Source organism: Zalophus californianus, chromosome 3 (genome assembly GCF_009762305.2).
Source record: "Zalophus californianus isolate mZalCal1 chromosome 3, mZalCal1.pri.v2, whole genome shotgun sequence".
In the NCBI taxonomy this organism is placed as follows: Eukaryota; Metazoa; Chordata; class Mammalia; order Carnivora; family Otariidae; genus Zalophus; species Zalophus californianus.
This window is the reverse complement of record NC_045597.1, coordinates 167,552,049-167,576,212: the sequence shown is the minus strand read 5'-3', so window position 1 is coordinate 167,576,212 and position 24,164 is coordinate 167,552,049. Positions and strand designations below refer to the sequence as shown.

The 24,164-nt window shown below is 36.3% G+C and overlaps 1 protein-coding gene across 2 annotated transcripts in view; it reads right to left on the bottom strand.

Annotated features, from left to right (window-relative positions):
- The window catches only part of PTH2R (parathyroid hormone 2 receptor), a 76,099-nt gene that overhangs the window by 20,871 nt on the left and 31,064 nt on the right, over positions 1–24,164 (bottom strand). For both annotated transcript variants that reach the window (XM_027590408.1, XM_027590406.1), the window contains 4 exons: positions 20,788–20,885; positions 16,376–16,565; positions 15,031–15,184; positions 6,300–6,360 (listed from right to left, as the gene is read on the bottom strand). In XM_027590408.1, coding sequence (XP_027446209.1) covers positions 6,300–6,360; positions 15,031–15,184; positions 16,376–16,565; positions 20,788–20,885 — 503 coding nt within the window. The remainder of the gene's footprint in view (positions 1–6,299; positions 6,361–15,030; positions 15,185–16,375; positions 16,566–20,787; positions 20,886–24,164) is intronic.

The window sequence follows — 24,164 nt, the reverse complement described above, 5'->3', positions numbered from 1 at the left end:
CTCCCCTACTCCCCCTGCTTGTGTTCCCTCTCTCACTGTGTCTCTCTCTGTCAAATAAATAAATAAAAATCTTTTTTTAAAAAAGACATTTTAGGGATATAATGATAATTATTTAATTTTAGATGATAAATTTATCAATAAGTTACTTTTAAATTAATGAACAAATTCTGGATAATAAAAAGCTATTTCAGCTATTCCTTGAAGGTAGAACATTTTCAGTACATACGTAATGACTATATTACTTTTACATTTTAATATTTTTAGGTAGGCAATACATTCTCATTTCAAAAATCAAACTGTATAAAAAGACAGCCATTGAGACATCTCAGTCCTTCCCATGTTCCTATCTTCCTCTGCCCCTGCCTCTCTCCTTATAGGTAACATCTTTTATTACTTTATTTTACATACTTCCAGTGTTTTCTTATGCATATACAGATACAGATATTATAATCTTACTTTCCCTTACCCTTCAAAAAAATGCAATGTATACTCTTTTCTGCAACTGGCTCTTTCCTTTTAACTGTCTATTTTTTATTTCTTTCCATATCAGTACCAACACTGCTCAGTACACAGCATTCCATTGGAAGGATGTACCACAGTTGAATCAACTAGACCTCAAGACCAAAGTGTAATTCTGGCCCCACCACATTGAAATCTGCAAAGTCAATGGACTTGAAGTTTGCATAACATGGAAATATCAAAGACGGGAAAGTTTGCATTTGCACATTATTAAACATTTCCTAGCATTATTTGCACGCATCTATTCTTCACATTATTCAACCAGACAAGAAGGATAAAAGAGTGTTCCTGAGTTGTGCAGAACATCTATCACACTACCCTAAAAAGGTTTTCTACTATATGGAAAGTGGCATATTTTACTGTATGAATATAAATTGAATACAGATTCACTAGCTACGAGACTCCTGGATTCTGTAAATTTTCTTTTTGCTTTTACATTTGGTAGTATCTTCACAATCTTCTTTCTTTGCCTCAGTAACAATTCATCATTGTGTCTCCTAACACACTGCAACTCAATTGCCCAATTCCAGCTCTGCAACATACTTCGGAAATAGGTCAAAGTCAGCTACCTCTAAAAACTGGAAAAACTTGCCTTTCATAGTTTTCAATGTCAAAGCTTCAAATTTGCACTTTGATATGAAAGGCAACTGAGATTTCAGATTCTTTTTTTAAGAAAATGCTATTAATCCTTGTTTTTCATTAATTCTTCCCTGTCGCAGCTCACACTGTGTTTGTTAACAAGGCTCAGAAACTACCCTCTATTCAGACTTTGTAAATGAAATTTTAACGCTCTAGAAAATGGAGAAATGAATGTCAGTAAAAATGCAGTTGTGAAAGTTGAGGATGAGGCACAGAGGTCTGCCTAGAAAATAGAACTTTCTACAGCCAGGATTAGGAATAGGAAATGCATTATTCTGCAGGAGAGATCCAGGGAAATGAACACTGCATTGTGTCCATAACTCACAATCTGAGAAGAGGAAGTACAGAAGCCCTGAGAGCCATGCAGATTTCCTAGAAATGACAGAGGCTATCTTTTCTTGGTCTTTTGTATTACGGGACCCACCTTTCCTGCTGGCATTCCATTTCCTTTGCATGAGCAGGGAGAAGGTGATAAGGTATCATATAGGGTGTTTTGCTTTTTCAAGTAAAAAGAAAGAGAAACAAAAATACTCACTTTTTAGGCCAATTTGTCCAATCGAAACTATTCAACTTTCTTACCTTACCTTAGCCAAATGACTTTTGATAGAATTTTAGAACTGTAAGACTTCCTTTGTATATTTAATAGCATTAAGAGTGTCTTCCAAAGCTGGATCTGATTTGCTTAACTCTAAATGGCCAAGATGCAGAGAAAATCAGATTTTAGGCTTTGAAAGGTCAATTCAGAAAAAGAAGAATCTCAAATGTAAGCGATAGGACAGAGACCCCAAATTCCTTTGGAGATGCTCCAAGCTCTCTCTCTACCTGAACTTTGTGACAGAGGACTATACGTAGGTCAGATTACTATCAAGAAAACCCTCAAAAACTTTCTATCTAGAGACAAGCTGAATTCCATGAAAAATCAAATTAGGCAATTTTGAAATCATGCCATGTATGTGATAACATAGTTTTATTTTGTATGCAAAATAAATATAAAATGATCCCTTAACCCAATTATCATGCTCAGATCAGGACACTATAGAATTCAAGATTTTATTCTGAGTTTGTAAGAATAAATGTTTTGTACAGAGGAGTCACATGATCTAACATTTAATTTTTTTACATTAATTCAACTGTTTTAGAGCAATATTCAATGTCAGTTGCATTTTTTAAATATTATGTAGCAAAAGATTCTTTGCCTCAAAAATAATAAACTTTTTTCCTTGAAAAATAATAATTTTTTCCTTGAAAATACATATGACTATTAATGGTTTATGATTTAGTTTATAATTTTCAAGAAATAATACAAGATAACTAAGAAAACTAATTATCTAATTCAATATAAAATGCACTGTGAATATATTTGCTTGCATTCTGTGCTCAAGGCTTGGAATGTCTGTTGAATGGATGAATGAGTCAAAATTACTACAGGCTATGAAGATGCAACCTGGTATCTCTGGGTCTCATTTTATTCATCTCTCAAATGAGGGGATTAAACCAAAAAATGCCTTAGAATTTACCTTCTCTAAAATTTCAAATCTAAGTTATATGGTTCCACATCTCAGGGTAAAATCATTTAGCATTATCTAGTACCTCTTTACTGACTCAACCCACCCCCCAAGAAATCAAATAGCAGACACTCTAAGTCTTTGACATTTCCAGTATCATTGTGCACATATAGCAATGATGACAATTGATAACATTAACCCTAAATTATTAACATAATGTTTGTATAGAAGTTGGAGTTTATAAAGTCTTTTCATAAATGGGCTCTTACCTGATTTTCAAATCTACCCCCTGCAGACTCAATCTTACTCATAGCCACAAATGTTCTCATTTTACAAATGGGAAGGCTGAGACTGAGGGAAACTGCCACAATTAACGAATGGATGAGGAAATACATTTCCTAGTAACTCACAACTTGCACTGAGTCAAACTTTATCTTTGCTCAGTAGACCCTTAGCAAACAGAGGAAAGTGGCAAAATAGATCCATAAGAACTGAACAGCAAGTATTGGACAGTTCTCTATTGTAAAAACAGAGGATTTCACTCCTGCCCATTTGTAATTCATAGTTGTTGGTTTTTTTAATCTGACAGTTACACATGATGTCAAGAGAAATAAGATAGTATGTAAGAAAGAGATAATTTTGGAATCTACATACAAAATGCTACAGGAATTTGATAAGGAAGATTTTACATGGGGGAATAGAGCATTTGAAACACACTGAACTGGTAGAGTACTTGTAGTTATGGCTTTACTTTCTGAACACCATGAAATACAGATATAATTTTATCATGTGAATGAGAAAACCTGTCCAGTGTACAATGGGCATTGTCCACCGTGCACCCTCATTATCAGGGGTGTTTAAGCAACTGAAGGGTGAGCAGCTGTCAGTGATACCGTAAAAGGAATCCCTCTATAACACTCCTCCTCCACAGAAAATAAATATCACTGATTTTAATAGAAACCTCTAGTCTGCCCATAGTATTTACCGAGTGCCTCTGGAGCCCAACTCTCTAGACAAATTCCTTCTCTACAACCTGTGGCTGTGCAATGCCAGCTACTTTTTCTGGCCTCAGTCTCATAGGGTTGATAGGAAGTGCAATTAAATTGATATTTGCAGAACCCTTAGAAAGTGCCTGAAATGTGGGTGTCATTCAAAAATGCTAGCTTCATCTTTATTATTACTTTTCTCCAATTTTTCCTCCACATGCTGGTAATGATCTTTATAAAATGCAAATCTGTTATGTCATCATCACTGAAAAATACCCCAACCATCCTGGTATGACCTATAAAGGTCTGGAAGATCTGGCCCCCATCTCTTCTCCAGCCTCACTTTTAAGCTCTAACTTTAGCAGAATCAAGGCTCCACTGACTTGATAGGATAAACATCAACATCAGCTAGGATTAATGAAAGGGTAAGTCCTGCTTTCTAATGGAATAACAATAAACAAAAACATTAGTTTTGATCAGACATTATGTATAGGTATAAATTAATGAAATAATTAAAGGAATAATATTTGCTACTAAGTATTTAGTATTTACTATTCCAAACCCTATAGTGTTTTATGTACATTATCTCATTCAATCTTACAACACCCCTATGAAGAGTAATATTCATTTTATCTGTATTTGATCAATGAGAAAACCAAGCCTCAGAGAAGTCAGGTAGTGCATCTGTTGTCAGAGAACCAAGAAGTACCAGAACAGGCCTGTGAGTAACCTGCACCTGAACTCTTTCTCATCATGTTCCCATTTAGTGCCTACTAGCTGCCAGGCTCTGTGCCATGTTTTGTCTGTATTAATGTCATTTATACATTATTATCACTGTTTTATATTAAGAAATGGACATACAAAGAGATCATCTGTGTTTCCCCTGGTCTCAAAACTAATAGCTGAACCCAAGATTTGAACTCAGGTCTGCCTAAATCTAAAAAAGCATCTTTTACTATCACCCAGCATCACTGCCCTGTACCTTAAAACGCTGCTTTAGGGGTGCCTGGGTGGCTCAGTCGGGAAAGTGTCTGCCTTGGGTTCAGGCTGTGATCCCAGGATCCTGGAAATAAGCGCTGTGTTGGGATTGAGTGCCACAGAGCAGGGAGCCGGCTTCTCCTTCTCCTCCCCGCTTGTGTTCTCTCTTGCTATCTCTGTCTCTCTCTCAAATAAATAAAGAAAATCTTTAAAAATAAATAAAATAAAATGCTGCTTTTGATAAGGAAAATCTGTGTCCTAAGATGGCTGACTGAGCCATTAAGAGAGTCCCAGTCCTTGCTCGGCGCTCTTCCGGGTTCTTCTCCTTGCTCTGCTTTCCTGAGCGCACCAATCCAGGTCCTTCTCCCTGCCCCGCTTTGTGCACGCACCAAAAGGGCCCAGTATGCAGAAGGAGAAGTGTAGAAATTTCCCCCTTTGTGCTCGGGGCTCAGACCTTTGGAGATCACTCTCCTCTGAGCCCACCGGCGTCAAATAAACCTCCTATCCTCCAAGATCTCTGGGTGCCGCTTGGTTCTTCTGTCAGGTGATCCAGTCCAGGTTCCATAACACTTTAAATTAACCCCAGGCTACTTGAAAATCCTAGTGAATCACTAGGATGGATTACTTCTAATGTGCATTTGTTTTATTTTTTAAAAACATTTAGTTTTGCTATAGAAGACAGAAAAAAAAAATAGGATGGCTGAAACCCATAGTTTGTATCAAATTCAAATAAGTAGGTAACAAGTGGGCCCCATGCATGTTAAACATAAGTATAACCAGGCACTAAATATTCATGATACACCTGGGACGCCTGGGTGGCTCAGTTGGTTAAGCCTCAACTCTTGGTTTCGGCTCAGGTCATGACCTCAGGGCCATGAGATCAAGCCTTGCATTGGGCTCTGTGTTCAGCGCCGAGTCAGCTTGACATTCTCGCTCCCTCTCTCTCTGCCTCTCCCCCCACTTGCACTCTCTATCTCTCTAAAATAAATAAATAAAATCTTAATGAATAAATAAATAAATACTCATTATACACCAAATATATGAGGCACAAAATATTCCGATACACAGGAAGTGCTCAATATTCTTGACATCTTAATTCAGCCACTGATTGGTGAAACCCATGCCCACATATCCTGTGCCCAAGAAACTCAGACAAAACCCAAAGCTGTTTAGCAGGCTAACTGGTAAGCTACAGCTATGACCAGGCATACTTGCCTCCCATCAATATGAGAAAGGAAATGTGTGTCATTGGCCTAAGGCACCTTCTGTCTGTGGGTCTCCTTGCTGCAACCTCATCTCTGGTCTTCACACCCACACTGTCAAGTGGAGAAGACGGATGTGCTTCCACAGGCTTGTGTCATATCCTGTGTGTTAACTTATCCATCTCCTTCCCCTTGCTTCTTAAAATATATTTTAAAAATGATATTATAAACTAAAGAGGTCAAGCATCCTAATCTGGTCGGTGAGTCTTTCTGTCCCATGACCTCTGGGATGGATAGCTTGCTGATAATGTATCACAGGCTACAATCACATCAAGGTAACTTTCTACATGACATCCCTGGGGGTGGGGGGGATATGTAATCAACAGTAGCAGCAAGTGTCAATTCCAGGCAGGAAGCATGAGTCTTGAGAAAATCTGAAGTGCTCTCCTTACCTCTCCTTTTTCACTCACCTTGCATCAGCCAGAGTTGCTCGTGCCACAGCCCAGGCCACAACAAATGCAGCTGGGAACCCTGCAATCAAAAAGGGATTCAGAAACTGTATTTACTTTAAGATGAAGGGAATTTTTAATCCCATACTCAGCACACATAAGAATATACTATTGAAAGTTGAGAGGGCGCCTGGGTGGCTCAGTCGGTTAAGCGACTGCCTTCGGCTCAGGTCATGATCCTGGAGTCCCAGGATCGAGTCCCGCATCGGGCTCCCGCAGGGAGTCTGCTTCTCCCTCTGACCTTCTTCCCTCTCATGCTCTCTCTCTACCATTTTCTCTCTCTCTCTCTCTCTCCATAAATAAATAAAAATCTTTAAAAAATAAAAAAACAAAAAAAACTTAAACTTCAAAAAAAAAAAAGAAAGTTGAGAGAGAAAAACAGAAATGAAAAATGTTGGTATCTCAACAAGAAATTCCACTTGGTTTTCATCTTGTCCACTCAAAAAATGAGCCAAGTACATTGCTGTCATTTGTTCCTGAAAGTCTAAAGATAGAAGGTTGGCCCAATTTTCCCTTGAGGGATGTAGGATCAAGCTATACGGGAGGGGAAGGAAGTTCTTGGGGCCAGAAGCAGGCAGCGGCTGGAGCCCTGGGCTTTGACTCTTGCCACACTGACAGCTACATGCTTTCAAGGAGAAGTGAAGCAACATGACAGACTTCATGAGGAGCAGCAGGGAGGCTGATGTCATATAAAAAATTAGAACTTAGCCATTCTAAAAATGCAAGCCATAGAGAAGCCATACTGAGAAGTTATAAAATTGGGAAGTTTTAATCAGTTTAGCCTCTTCTTTTTGGGGGGTTCATATTGGCTCAAGACAAGCATTTGCATGCATTTAGACCATAGGGAAGGGTGACCGCTTATGTGAGTTTGGTGATTTGAGTGTGAGATATGTATCCCTCATAAATGTTAAACACCTCATGAGCTTGCAATGTCAAATCCATTACACTACTTTCCACAAGTCTGAAAAGGCTGCCCACGGTAAAGGCTGACTGTTCAGTTCATGTTATAGTTGATTGGACTCTGACATCACACACAAAAAAATCACAAATCATAACTTTTATGGAACACAACAAAACAGACCAAAGGATTTAATGGACAACTTCTCATTCTGTGGAATTTATGAAAGTGGTTTAAAGAAAGGAAAGAGAGAGCATAATGGAAACACTGCAGAAGTTAAGACGATACCTTAAAAGGGAGAGAAAAAGTTTTAATCTAACTTAGAACATTTTTTTATTAAGCACAATATTAAATTCTTTACTTTTAAAAACACATTTGTAATTTTTCAAATATTTTTTTTAGCAAAAAAAGTGAAAAAGAATAGGTTCAGATGAAGAAAAACGCTATTAAAAGTGAAAATAAGATGATACACTGCAATAGAAAATTTTTTGGCTTCCTCAGTGATCATCTAATTGAATTTAATCTCAGCCTGACTGTGTGGCCACTTAATTTCATGATTCCACATTCAAATTTTATTTATTGTTTGCATAGAACATCTAAATTTCAAACATTATAAAAAAATATGTTCGAATTCTATGTTCCAGGAAACTGTTTTTGTCAAAACAGATCTACCAATTCTGGTTATTTCTTAGGTTCAGTTCACATATTTTATCTATCTTTCTATCCGTCTATGTATCTACCCACCTACCTATCCGTCCATCCATCCATCTATCACGTAACCATTTATTAAGTGCCTACGTATGTGTCAAGGATTGTTCTAATTTCAGAAGATAAAACAATAAACAGATCAACACTATCCCTGTTTTTCTGAAGCATATTCTGGAAGGAGATGCAAAATTAATAACATAACTTTGGTTCAGTCAGTGCTATGAATTAAAAACAAGAATGATGCTGTATAATGGAGTAGAGCTCCTTCTGATAGGGTGATTCAAAAGGCCTGATGTAGCTCCCTTTACTGTTCTGCTGCCTTGGCTATCTTTAAAAAGTATCTGTCTTTGATCAGAATTTTCACATTTTCTCATTTCCAGGTCTTTATCTTTTGCTTCCTTTACAATCTCCCAATCAAGCAATTTCCTGAATGATGTTCTATACACATTGATCAATGGTGCTTGAGTTGAGGGGCACCTAGGTGGCTCAGTCGTTAAGCATCTGCCTTTGGCTCAGGTCATGATCCCAGGGTCCTGGGATAGAGCCCCGCATTGGGCTCCCTGCTCCGCGGGAAGCCTGCTTCTCCCTCTCCCACTCCCCCTGCTTGCGTTCCCTCTCTCACTGTGTCTCTCTCTGTCAAAAAAATAAATAAAAAATCTTTAAAAAAAAAATGGTGCTTGAGTTGGAATTCTGTTTTAGATAATAATTATAACAAACATCTTATATCAGATACCATGTCTTAATGAAATTACTTTTCTCATCATCTTGGAAGACTCTCGCTCACAAAACTAGCACAGAGGCAACCACGGAGGAAAAAGAATTAAAACCACTCTGGGATTTAAGGATTTGGCATCACCAGTCTTAGTACCATATTATTATATAATTTAGAACACATAAATACAGGGGAAAATGTTTGAGATTTAGATGTTATTTTAAGTCTAAGTGCTAATTTAAGTAAATTTAATGTAAATTTGAATGTCACTCAATATATACATTTACCTTGAGAGCTATCTTCATAAAATATCAGTATAAATAAGTGACTCTGAGAGGGAGGCAATCTCTAGTCTAATAATAAGTAGATATGGGTACTCATGTGGCTCCATTACTACTCTCCTTTGAAATGAAGTTTTGGACTAACTAATAGTAGTCAAAATGTTTTAGCAATTAAACCTTTCCTTCAAATAAAAACTTATGCAGCAGCCCACTGCATAAAACAGAGATGCTTTGAAGTCATGGAGGGTAAAAAGGATCTTCTCATCTTGGTCTATGTAGTTTCATCTTGTTTTAGATATTTTAGAAGCTTCATAAAACCATACCTCAGCCTTACCCTCCTCCGGTGGTCCTACTGTAGTATTGTAAAATCACAGGTTGACCATAAAGAGTAAAGTTAGTTCTAAAAATTAGAGACCCATCATGACATAGGATGCCTAGCTTTGCTACAGACATACTGTGTATCTTACCAACCAGAAACCTTGATGCCCCTAGGAATCCATCTGTGTTGACTGCTCAGACATGAAGCTCTAGGCTATGCTTCCAGTTCCCTCACTACTCATCATAGAATGCTGGAATTCAATACCCACCACCTATGTTTCATCCTTTAAGGAACCAAGAAGTACCTCCATATGATTTTGGCAGAATTGTTCTCAACTCTCATGGGACTCTAAGCCAATACTGAATGAGTACTACTCTCTTTCAGGAAAATTGCAAAGCCTATGAAAGTCTTCCATTACAACAAAGAAGAGTGTCTATTTATGAAACTTTAGAAGAGCTACCTCCCCCTGAGATGGAATTGCTACAGGAAACAAAAGAAATATTTTAAAAATATATCTAATTTATAGTCCAAAAAAATGCTCTAGAAGAAGAGTAAGGCATTGTGGGAAAGGACCAGTCTAAAACAGAAGAGCTACAATAAAAAAGAAAATATGTTTACTGAATTAAATATTGCCAGGGGGCAGAAACTTAAAAGATCAAATTGATGGAGATGAAGTGAAATTTTGAAACCAGGTGAACTCACTGAGATAAATCTACATAACTGCTACAAACGTAAATCTAAATGTGACTATATTGGGGCGCCCTGGGTGGCTCAGACGGTTAGGCGTCTGCCTTCAGCTCAGGTCATGGTCCCGGGGTCCTGGGATCGAGCCCCGCATCGGGCTCCTGCTTGGCGGTGAGCCTGCTTCTCCCTCTCCCACTCCCCCCTGCTTGTGTTCCCTCTCTCGCTGGTGTCTCTCTCTGTCAAATAAATAAATAAAATCTTTAAAAATAAATAAATAAATAAATGTGACTATATTTGTTTTCTTTTAAAGAGGTAATAATCTATACAATCTTAAATGGTTAGGAGTAAAATCCCAAATTACATCTAAAAAGACTGGGGAAAATGATTAGCAGAAAGATTCAAATTCTGTATCTTTCATAAAGTAGGGTTAAAATATCGATCTTTTATTGACTCTAATTGTTGAATATAATTTTAACTTTAAGGCAACATTCAGTAGAACTAGTAATGGTATTAAAACTCATAAGGAAAGGGAGAAATAGCTTTTCTACGTTTTTAAATTTTGCTTGAAGCCAGTTGAAGATTTTTAACTGTGTAAAGGTATTACATTGACTATTCTAAACAATTTTTTGGAGAATAGATCTTGTAAATTAAATATTTTGAATATAATATGTATGATCAGAACAAGGCAAACACAAAACAAAATAACCTACTGGGTCAGACTGCATGCTTATTGTGTGCAGAGACTTCAACACATATCTCTGTATTTCAATTATATTTACTGTCAATGGGATAATCAAAAAATATTTGCTGAATTGAGATCACCTGATACAAATATAATAAAACTGGAAGTGTACTATCTTTTCCTGATTATTTTCAGAGAATACAGAATATGAAAATATTCTACAGGAAAGTTTGGCAACGGTGACATGACTACATGATAAAATCAGGATAAATCACATCATTGGAAGAAAGTATGAAATTGGATTCACTCTAAACTACTCTAGCAAAAGATCACGCAAAGCAGCTATAATGTTTTTTGATCATTGTTTTTCTTAATGGAATTTAGAAAAATGAGTCAGAAATCAAAATGATAATGCTAAAATCAGACTGTCAGTGCTAAGGGAAAAACTGTCTATTAATCAAATATACTTAGGTATTTATTTCATTAAATAGTAGCTGCATTTAAGTAATGGAGAGATCCTCTTTTTTTAAAAGATTTTATTCATTTATTTGAGAGAGAGAGAGAGCACACGTGCATGCACACTCATGAGTGGGGGAAGGGGCAAGGGCAGAGGCAGAGAATCTCAAGCAGACTCTGAACTGAGCCTGAAGCCTGATGCGGGGCTCGAGGAAGGACTCACTGGGGGGCTCAACCTCACAACCCTGAGATCATGACCTGAGCGGAAACCAAGAGTTGGACCCTTAGCCGACTGAGCTACCCAGGCACCCCAGTAGCGGGGAGATATTCTTTAGACAATATTACTATAGTTATAGACACCCTAGACCAGAGAATTTTTTTTTAATGGAGTTGCAAACAAAGAATCAGAAGGTAGACCAAGTGCGGAACCATAATTCCATAAAGACTGGTTATTAGTGTTTCATATTGTGATTAAGTGTGTGTGGATATATCGCATGTAAAATGTTTTTCAAAGCAAGCTTCCATGGGAAGCCTACTTGCTTTCTTGTTGGTTCTTAAACCATCTGATGAAAAGAACACTTCAAGTAATGATGCTTCTACTGTAGTCATCATTCCAACACTAAAGTTCTTGTGAACAAATCAATAAATTTGTATAGGAAGGGAAGAAATTCATATGCATACAGAAGCTCACTGGACTTTTTTTTTCATTCTGTTTTTCATAGAAAGGTATGAAAACTAGTTTCTCAGGTTTAAGTGAGACAAACTCCTGACTTTAAAGAGGAACAGACTGAGTGATAGAGAATGTGAAGAACAAAGGCAAAAGGAAATGTAGATAAAATTAAACTTCTTTAGGGTGCCTGGGTGGCTCTGTTGGTTAAGCGACTGCCTTCGGCTCAGGTCATGATCCTGGAGTCCCAGGATCGAGTCCCGCATTGGGCTTCCTGCTCAGCAGGGAGTCTGCTTCTCCCTCTGACCCTCTTCCCTCTCGTGCTCTCTCTCTCTCTATCTCATTCTCTCTCTCAAATAAATAAATAAAATCTTTAAAAAAAAAATTAAACTTCTTTATAACTTGCAGCCCACTGACAAATACTTGAGGCAGGCAGAATATGACATTCCTCCAGGAACTCCCAACTGTCTTAATGTTAATGCCTTGCTAAAGGGAAAACACAACCTTAGTTTGACAATAGCTAGGCCCCCCAGGATCCTGTAAGTCTTCTTTAGCATATGAAAATCCTTTTGGAAACTTCCTTTGTCTTTACCTCCTCCAACTCCAAAGTATATAATCAATTGCAACGCACAATCCCAGAACAGCTCTGCCTAGGGGTCCTGTCGCTGAGCTTTAATAAAAGCACGTTTTTGCACCTGAAAAATGTCTCAAGAATTCCTTCTTGACCATTCACTCAGGAACCCCACTTCAAATCACATCAATAGAGACCAAGTCAGAGTTCTGGGGGAGTGGCTATCAAACCAGTAAGTACATAGAGAAAAAAAGAATTTATTATATATGACCAGTGGTGTAGAAATCCAAAATATAAAATGTAACTCAGACAAATGTCTACATTCATTGTTGAATTTTCTATCAACACCTTTGCCAATTTCTAGTAATTAGGTTGGTGATGTAGGAAAGATGTTAGGGTTCGAAACCAACAGCCAAGAAAGAATTCTTGAGAAAGAATTCTTGAATTCAAGAAAGAATTCTTGAGTCTTTGGTGCAAAAAGGTGATTTAATTAAAGCCCGGGGGACAGGACCCCTGGGCAGAAAGAGCTGCACCGGGGTCATGAGGAGCGGCCCATTGTATACTTTCAAGCTGGGAGGGGGTTAGGGAATAGCGTAAGTCTCTAAGGAATTCTGGAAGCAAGGTTTCCAGGACCTTGAGCGGGCTAGCTATTGTTGGGAAAAGGTCATTTATTACCGTCTAATAAAACCTTAGTCATGAGACCCTTCAGATGTATATCAGTGGACCATATGCTTGGGGGATGACTGCCAACACATATCTTGGGGGGTTCAGAGATAAAGGAAATTCCCAAAGGAATTTTTATACAACAAAGTAGATTTAGAGGATCCTGGAGGATGAGGGGCTTAGGCTAGGATTGCCTTTTGCCCTTAGCAAAGTATTAACACTGAGCAGTTGAGTCCCTGGGGGAATGTCGCTCTGCCTGTTTCAAGGACTTGTCAATGGGCTGTAGGTAGTAAGGAAATTTAATAATTTTTCTTCTGCCTTTGTTTCCCACATCATTGGTACACAGATATAATTTTGATTTGAAGGCAAACTATCAAAAACTATTCAGGAAATTTCCAAAGTACCCTAAAAAATAAAATATCCTTTTTATGTTTTTAGTAACTGCTAGTCAAAGGGAGAGCTTTAAAACAGACAAGCTGCCTTCAGAAATAGAACTTTATTCACAATAATAATTTCATAATAAATGAAATGTTATAGTAAATAGACCCTTTATCTTCTAAAAGGTTACTCATTAACTAGCAGGAAATGCATTATTCCCTACTCCACATTTTCAAATGTTAAAAAAAATAATATTAAAGCCAAACAAGCAAAGAAACATTCTTATTTTGGAGGAGAAAAAAAAAGCCCTTCAAATTTAATCCTGAGCCACTCAGTTAATTTTTTTCTTATGCTGAGCCCCTTATAATGTGGATATAAAAATAACAATGGAGATCTGCAATTGTTGATCATGAGGCTTCTTAATTGTTACCACATATGAGTTTCAATTTCTCTTAAATTTGAACAAGCAACATCCTTTCCCCATGTCATGTTGAGTTAGTGCCTAGTCCAGTGTAGTGCTGAGAAGGCATTTTTGGAATGTGAGCTAAATATCCTTTTTTTAAAAATTACTTATGCAGAAAGCAATTTGAATTATTTCCTTCCAAAAGACATGGTAAGTCTACATAATTAGTTTGTAATTTGTATCATTAAATGCAGTCAAGATGATCTTTTAAATTCATTTCTGGTATTCTCATCATACAACCTAAAAATACAAATCAACAATTCATCACTATAGCTTAGAAATTTAAAAATCAAAATATTTAGGATAAAATTATTGCTAAATCAGGACATTGACATAAGACATGAGCGTAGCAGTTCTCAATGTGTTCTCTTATATTTCCACCAAAGAATTCTCTCAACAATCTGACCTAAGAACACTAACCATAAGTTAAAGATGAAAAGTTTGTTACCACTGGGAGGATTTTAGACTTGATCTTAATAACTTTCCCAATGAACAATGGAAGAGAAAGAAAGAGGTATAAAGGTAAGATAGGGAGAGATTTCAGGAAAATGGCTGAAAGTATGCTAATGATAAGTGATACAGGAAAATGTTGGGGTTCGGAGCAAACAGTCAAGATTTGAGACATCTTCTGTGCAAAAAGGTGGTTTTATGAAAGCATGGGGACAAGGACCCGTGGGCAGAAAGAGCGGCACTGCGGTTGTGACAGGTGTCTGATTGTACACTTTCAAGTTTGGAGGGGGTTAAGGCTAGCATAAGTCCCTAAGGAATTTTGGAAACATGGTTTCCAGGACCCTGAGGGGGCTAGCTATTGTTAAGAAAAGGTCATTTATTACTGTTTAGTAAAAACTCAGTCCTGAGACTCTTCAGATGAGTATCAGTGGGCCATATGCTTGGAGGATGATTGCTAATGTGTATCTTATGGAGTAGAGATAAAGGAAGTTTCCAAAGGAATTTTTATATGTTAAAGAAGACTTACAGGATCTTGGAGTCAGCATAATGTTAAGCTAAGATTGCCTTTTGCCCTTAGGAAAGTGTCAACATCAAGGCAGCTGAGTTCCTAAAGGAATGTCACTCTGCCTGTTTCAACGACTTGTCAATGGGCTGTAAGTAGTAAGGAAATTTAATTTTTTCTTTTGCCTTTGTTTCCATCAGTAGGTTTAACAGAAATCCATAATCCAGTTTAAAGGGAAAGGAAACAAAAATACCTTACCCCAGCCTATCAAGATGAAGCCCCACAGGTATTTGGTGTCCGAAAAGAACGCCACAAAGATTAGACTATGCAGGTAGAGACCTTCCACCAAGATCCAATAGTAATTTGTAGCCAAGAAGTAAATGAACATCACAACAGCAATCTTGCACCCAATCTGTTACAAATAAACCAGAATTGCATCATTTTAGAACTCTTAATTATACTACATGCAACAGACCATGAAAAAGTAGTTCTGTATTTCTTTTTTATGATCTGTTTCCTGTATGTAGGAAAGCCAAGAGTGTTGAATGAGACCAGAACAAAGTTATTTTAAGACAACATCTCTAAGACTATGGGTTCAGTTCTGTTTTTAAAATAAGATATTTTTCCTTTAGAAGTTACCAAAAAAAATCACTTTTCTTTGATTTTTCCTATTTATGAAAATAATACTTGATCATCAGAGAAAATTAGAAAATACAGAAAAGCATAAAGAAGAAAATAGTAGCCATTATTCTACCATGATTTTATTTTATTCTCATCTTTCTTACGCCCCAAAAGTCAATGGCTAAAATAATAAGCATTTACTACATCTTATGAACCTATGCATTGGCTCAGTGATTCTGCTGATCTGGGCCAGCCTCCGCTAATCTTGGCTAGGCTCATTCACAGAGCTCTACCTTTCACTGGCACACCGTCACTTCCATTTCATTCTGTGGGATAAAACAAGTCACCAAAACCAGCACAGAATGAGAATCAGCAGGGACTACAAAGTTACAGGGCAAAGCCCAAAGCCACAGAGAGGGCATTAACTCATACTATCAAGACATATAATCTCTTATACTTAATTCCCAGATATAGCACATCAGTGATCTAATTAACTGAATTACTGAGTGATTCTATTTAGTAAATAACACCAGGACATTTCAGAGCAGAATCAAGTACCCTGGAATCTTATATTGGAACAAGTCTGAATCTAAAGTAAAGAAGGTAAATGTTGTGGGCTTTAAAATAACACACTTCTGGTTTTGCAAGTGGGCTCTTTACTTTTGAACATGGTAAGCCATGAAAGCTAGTATGAGCTCCACATCAAATGCACTCCAGTCATGTGATTTTTGAAGTTTCCATGCCAGAATGTTCTTATGGAAAGAGCTCAAGACTTTTAATAGTCTAAGATGATGAGTAATTAGGCGTAAAGCTTAAGGACAGAATTGAGGTAGTAAATATCATCATATAAATTAGTCATCTATCTTGGTTAATTCAGAGATTACATAAGCCAAAACAAGTTAAGATTTAGTGGCCTGTAAGATTTTAGTTGTCTGTAATGTTATAGGAATCAGTAATGAGAGAAAATGGTGAAAATACTTACATATTTTGATTTGTCCACAGAAGGCATTTCTATGGAATTTTGTAGGTCATCCTGCATCAACAGGGACTGCAGCTCCTTCACTCCTATGTGAGCATGGACCACTTTGTCCTTGACAAAGATGCTTACAGCTCTCAGCATGAAAGATACAAACAAGTGCATGTGGATATAGTTCCTAGTGCAATGCAATCGTCTATGGAGAGAAAATATTCAGTATTTAGATTTGGATGAAATTAGACATAGGTAAAGAAAATACATAAATGTAACAAAAAAGAAGAAAGTATAGTAAGCCTGAACAAAGACAGAAACCCATTACTATCTATTTCCAATTGAAACAACTGGGATCAAAAACTAAAATGTAACTCTTTGAGAAATAATTTCAAATTTAACCTGATCTACTACTGTATTTATCCCGATTTTGCAGAGTTAACAATTGTGCTATATTAAACTAAAGCATTATACTAAAATATATATTAAAGTAATAATTAATAAGTAATAAGTAATGACTACTGGAGAACCATTTTGAAAAGGGATAAATATTATTTAAAAATGGAGCTTTCAGGGGCACCTGGGTAGCTCAGTCAGTTAAGCATCTGCCGTCAGCTCAGGTCATGATCCCAGGGTCCTGGGATCGAGTCCCACATTGGACTCCCTGGTTAGTGGGGACTCTGCTTCTCCCTCTCGCCCTGTTCCTGTGCTCTCTCCCTCTCTCTCTCTCACTTGCCCACTCTCTCTCAAATAAATAAATAAAACCTTTGAAAAAAAAAAGTGGAGCTTTCACATTTTCAACACATACTCTACAAGAAAAAGTAAATATTTTGATAACACCACACAACTTTATGTCCTAGTAATGTTAAAGAGTAAACAAGCTTACTTTAACATAAAAATCTTGGGTTTATAAAAGAATCTTAGACACAAGTTAAACCATAACATACATAGGAGTAGATATAGTATTACTAATTTCCTGTACAAAAAGCTAACTCCAAAAGATAACTTTTCTTAAAAACACTCTTAAGAAAGGATTGTAGAATCTGGCCCAGCTCTACCATTGCTTGACTGCAAGACAGGGCAGCTTTCCTGTACAATGATCACCCTATTACTACTTCTCTTCCAAGAAGGACAAAGTACATAAGTGTAAGAGAGTAAAAAATTTTTAATCCAATAATATATTTTTACATTTCATAATATAGTAGGCATAGGCCAACTGAGAATGAGCTAAATTTAGACATTTTGGAAATGTTATTTTGTCAGTATGGTGGGGGCATGTATACATGTCCATTGTGCCCAGACAGTCCTCCTCATTAATCAATTCCTTTTGGGGAGTGTCTTCACAGGTGAGTGGGATTTGACCATATAGGGTTATCAGGTATCTGTGGAAATTATTGACTGTGAATAGTGCTATCACAGTATATAAGTAGGTATTGATTTTTAGAAGACTCAACACTATTTATTATCTTAATAAAAAAGTATTTTGTTTTGTGAAACAGAAGAGTTTCTGAAATTTTTGTGTAACATTCTGCTATATAGTATAGTAATTATATAAAAAGTATTATAGAAAGAATTTGTTAAACAGAGTGATAAATTACTATGTAAATTGAAGAATTACTACTTAGTGATTTGTATCCTCCTGAAACGTTATGTAGCTTTTTTTCTCATAAATACTCAGCTATTATTCTGAACAACCAGAGCTACACTTAGTATAATGGAATGAACTCCGGATAGGAATTGGAAGATGACGGTTCTGTTTCCAGCCATACCACCTATGACTTTGTGACCTTGGACACTGAACTTCAGTTTCTCGGTCTGTAAAATAGGATAATACTGCCAAGCCAATTTCACAAGGCTGTCTTGAGGAACCCCTCCATAATTCCACAAATCTGTGTTTCCCTTCTACTTTAAAAACTTCATTAGCTCCCTATTCTCTACCATTACACGATAAAATTCAAAGCCTTTGACAAAGACGGGCAAAACCAGTGCCACAAAATCTAGTTTCTTCCTAGTCATTCCTATATGGCCACTCCATCCTATGCACCAAATGCTGCATTCATATGGGACTCTTCTGTGTTCCCAGAGTCTATACTGCTCCTTCCTAACTCTCAGTTTTGCACATTCTGTTCCCATCATCTGGAATATACTGAATTCCTTCTCATCATTGCAACATCAGTTCACATGTCAGTGTTTTCTGGGAAGTCTCTCTCTCTTATCTAGTCAGTTTTAGCTCCCTTGTTGTTCCCAAAACCCTTTATAAAAGCCTGTATTATAGTATTAACAATATTTTATTTGATAATCATTTAACGAGTCAGTCTCTCATATATACTGCTTTTCTTTTTTTTTTTTAAAGATTTTACTTATTTATTTGAGAGAGAGAGAGAGCATGAGAGAGGGGAGGTCAGTGGGAGAAGCAGACTCCCTGCTGAGCAGGGAGCCTGATGTGGGACTTGATCCCAGGACTCCAGGATCATGACCTGAGCTGAAGGCAGTCGCTTAACCAACTGAGCCACCCAGGCGCCTTATACTGCTTTTCTAGTCTGTAACATATCTTAATTTGTCCTCCATGAATACTAAAAAGAGTCTATCATATATGGTAGAGAAAAAGCTTGTTGTGTCAATGGACTAGTGAATCAATAAAGAAAAAGTTTTGGATATATAAACTATACTGTCATAAGATGAGTAATTGCTTTAGAAGAAGTAGTTGGAATATTAAACTAGTCATTTATTTATTAATTCAACAAATATTTATTAAGCATCACTATATATCAGGTACATTACAACCACTAAGAATGCTACAATGAGCAAAAAATAAATAAATAAATAACTATTCTCATGTGGCTTTACATTCTAGAGGGAGAGATAAAAAATAAAAAGAAATAAACAAAATAAAAAGATAAGTAAAACATCAGATAGTACATTAGATAGTGATAAATCCAACGAGAAAAACAGCGAAAAAAGGTAGAAGAAGTTTCAAAGAAGAGGGGATTGTAAGATGATAGGAAACAAAATATAAAACATTGTTTTTTAAATATGTCATCTACCCTCCTTCCTTTTCCCATGTATAATTTAGCACTAAATTCCTAAAATTGTATTGTCTTAATTAATATACCTCAAGATCTTCCCTTTCTATCCAATCCTCAAAGCCACTGCTCTTGGCCAGGCCACCATCTTCCTGTCCTGAGTTACTCTAACAGCCTCTTCCAAATGGGCTTCCTATTGTGCTTCCCACCAACTCACACTCTACCTCACAAGTGACTTTCATGTCATTCTTCTGCTTAAAATCCTTCAATGGCTCCTCATCACTCTTAGGGTAAAGTTCAAATTTCTTCATATAACCCACAGGTCTCAAAACATTCTCAACCCTGCTTACCTCTCCAGTCTCACTGCCCATCACTTAGCTGCACCAAAACTCTGCAGTCTCAAACATTCCATGCTTTTGATCTAAACTTAGGTTTGGAATTCTGTCCCCCAGTATTCTCTTTTGGTTAAATCTTATTTATAGTCATGCATCTTTTGAGATTTCACTTCATTCCCATACTCTGCCTTCCCAATTACCATACACCACCTGAATCACACCATTTCTCACACTGTACACTGTTTTCTCAGATATGTGTATCACAAACCAGCTGCAAGCATCCTGAGTACACATTTCCCATACATGTTGTGCACTGTGTTTTGTTTTGTCTTTAAAGATTTTATTTATTTATTTGACAGAGAGAGATACAGCAAGAGAAGGAACACAAGCAGGGCGAGTGGGAGAGGGAGAAGCAGGCTTCCTTGCGAGCAGGGAGCCAGATGCGGGGCCCGATCCCAGGACCCTGGGATCATGACCGGAACCGAAGGCAGACGCTTAATGACTGAGCCACCCAGGCGCCCCATGTTGTGTACTGTTTTATCTCAATATTGGTGCTCAAAATTTTGTACTGATTTACATTAAATTGAATTGAATTGGTCAAAAGTTTCAGTGGAAAAAATAAACCATAACAGAAGCAATAAATACAACTTCTTTAGATACAATATCAGATCATTTGGGAGATTATTTAAAATGAATTTCTGTCCAATGGCACCAAAATCATTTGGGAAGAATGAAGTCTTTGCATCATGAATGAAAATCTTTGTAGCTCATTCTGCTCTACTCTGCAGCCTTTTGCAAACAAATACACTGTAGTGCAGATCTAGAGGCTTAATGGTTTCATACTGCTTTGATATTTTTGAACATTTTTTTAGTTTTTAAACAATAAAAACCCTGAATTTCCTCATGAAAAATAAATTTTCAAAGCCAAATAATATTATAACACTAGGCTGAATTCAAAAACTTGTGCTGGGAAAAGTATTTGGGCCAGAAATTGTGAGACCTCTGTGTCTTCTATGTGTAGGACACAGAACCTGTCCCTTCATGGAGAAAGGGATTGGGAATCACTCACCTGAAGTAACCAATGATGAGAATAGCCCCAGCCAAGGAACCAAAGGAGACAGAATATCCAATTGTGTACATGACATAGAGGCGTTCAAAGAATTCTTGCTGAAGGGGAAGAGATTTAATTAGAAAAATAGCTTTTTTTAACAAGTAGATGTAGATAAACCTAAAAATAATGCTTCTTCCTGTTTAGAGACGGGCAGTGTGTTATCACATTTATATAACATAGATTATTCATCTGGCCTTTCTTTTATTTCCTAAATTCCAGTCAGAGGGTTTGGTTTTTTTTTTTAAGATTTTATTTATTTTTTTGAGACAGCGAGATTGGTGGGGGGGCATGAGCAGGATGAAGGCACAGGGAGAAGCAGGTTCCCCGCTGAACAGGGAGCCCAATGAGGGGCTTGATCCCAGGACCCTGAGATCATGATCTGAGCTGAAGGCAGACGCTTAACCAAATGAGCCACCCAGACACCCCTCAAGTCAGAGTTAAAGATGTAATAATAATAATAATATTCAGCATTTCTTGCTTAAGTGAGGTCAAATTAAATGTTGCAATATTTATTTAGTGAATTTTTGCACTGTCCATTTTAATTAATTGAAATTGTATACCTAATGTGATAGTTGAAGTAAACAAAACATGTGTTACAGGGCTATTGTAAGAGGAAACTAGTAAAAACAATATGTCATTTTTCGAATATTATTTCTAGTTTTCCTTAAGTTTTTTATTGAGCTGTAATTTACATGAAATAAAATATACAGGTCTCAAGTGAGCACTTTGATGGGCTTTGACAAGCCATGTTTGCTGTGCACCTTGCCAGCCAAAAAACCACCCAGCATTCACTCCCAGGTAACTAACTACTGTTCCAATTTCTGTCATCACAAACTGGCAGCATCTGTTCATGTACTTCATGTACTTTTTGACTGTTCTTAAACTTCTTAGAATTAGATAGTATATACTTAGTATATACTCTTTTTGGCAACATACTGTTTTTGATATTCACCATTATTGTTACATGAATCAATGGTCCATTCCTTTGTAATTTTTAAAAATAATTATAAATTCACAAGAACTGGAAAAGATAGTAAAAAAGTACCATTTATCCTTCACCCAGTATTCTCCAATGGTTACATCTTAACATAATTATACTAAAATATCAAAGGCAGAAATTTGACATGGTGCACTTTGTGTGTTTATAGTTCTGTGTCATTTTATCACATATGTAAATTTTTGTAACCAGCACTGCAGTCAAGATACAGAACCATTGTATACCACCTTGAAGACCTGCCTTGTGCTGTCCTTTAAAGTCACCCATAGACCCCTCTTCCCCAGCATCCCTGACACCTAGCAACCATTAATGTTTTCTACCTCTATAATTTTGTCACTTCATAAGTGTTATAGAAATGGAATCATACAGTATGTGACCTTTTGAGACTGGCTTTTTTCACTCACAATAATGACCTCAAGATCCATTCAAGCTGTTGTATAGATCAAGTTTGTTCTTTTTTATTGCTGAATACTATTGCATGGTATGTATGTAACCTATGTATATCAGTATATATAAAATGTTTCAAACTTTGTAGACAGCTTACATTTGGGTCACATTTTCTAATAGATTTTTCAATCTCTGTTAATTGGTATAATTAGACCATTTTTTAAATATAATATTGATATGTTAAGGCTAAGTCCATCATTTTATCTTTTTATTTTCTATCATTCTATTTTTCATTTCTCTGTTTTATTTTTCCTGCCACCCTGTGTGTTACTTGAACATTTTGTAGAATTCCATTTTGATGTCCCTTTTTGTATCGTGCTTTTGGTGGTTGATCTATGTATTACATTGTACCATTAATGTGGAGTCTTTGACTACTGAATGCTTACCTTTCTTCTTTTCTAATTAAGCTATAATTAAGCATATAATGAAACTATAATCTAATCAAGCATATGATAAGCTATAAATCTCCTTCTAAGCTCCTCTTTTGTTTCCCCCAATTTTTTGATATATTCAACTTTCATAATTATTCAGTTCAAATTTTTGCCATGGATGGCATATATTCCAACAATTTGTGAATTGTCCACATATTTTATTTCAATTGATTTTCAATTAATTCTTTTGTGGTCAGAAAATACACTCTGTATGATTTTAATCTTGAGGTTTATTGACACTTGTTTATAGTCCAGCATATGTTCAATCTTGAAGATTTGATGTGTAATTTAAAAGAATGTGAATTTTATAGTGTTTGTATTCTATAAATGGCATTTTCATCAAATTGTGTGTAAGGTTATCCTATGGAAGTTTTGTCTAATTGTTTTACCAATTACTGAGAGAATGGTATTTTTATAAATTTCAACATGGTGGGATTTGATCATGTCTCCCTTTTGCTTTGACAATTTTTGCTTTATGCAATATGAAGTTCCTAAACGCATGCATATGTAGGATCATTATTTCTTTCTGGTAAGTGGATTCTTTTACCGTTCTGATATGTCCCTCCAACTTAGTAATACTCTGTCTTGAAGTCTACTTAGCCACAGCCATTTTCTTATGCTTAGGGTAAGCACTGCATATAACTCATCCACCCTTTTAATTTCAACAAATCTATGATCTTCATATTTATCTGTATCTTTATATTTAGAGTACATTTCTTGCAGACGGTATATACTTAAGTTACACATTTATTACCCATTCTGTCTTTTAAGTGATTGTTTAGTTCATTTACATTGAATACAATCATTGCTATGTTGGGTTTAAATATAACACATTGGTATTGGCATTCTAGATGTCCTATCTTTGTTCCTTTGTACCTACTTCCTTACCTTTTATTTGGGGGGGTGGTGTCAATTAACTATTTCTTAATCTTTCACTTGTATTAATTTTTAGCAATTATGCATCCTGAACTTACCAGAGCCTCCACTTAAGTAATATTGAACTATTTCACAAACTACATAAAAAGTTTACAAATGTATACTTAATTTTGCTTCCCAGCCTTTGCCCTTTTAGATTTTGTCTACATAGTGCTCACTTCAGCAGCACATACAAGAGATTTTGTCTACATAATTTATAAACCTTAGTAAGAGACTACTATGTGTGCTTTAAGCAGTCAATAGACATTTAAATGAATTATAAAGATATAAAGATAGATGTAAGTACAGTAGTAAATAAGGATGATAAGAATACAGTTTTGTTTATTATTTTAGTCTGTCATTTTTATTCATATATATATGAATATATATCATATATCATATATCATATGTATATATATATATATATATATATATATACACCCATTCTGGTCTTCCTCATTCCTTCCTACCAATCTATGTTCCCATCTGGCATATTCCTCTTTGACCTAGAGAACTTTCTTGAGCATTTCCCATACTGAAGGTAT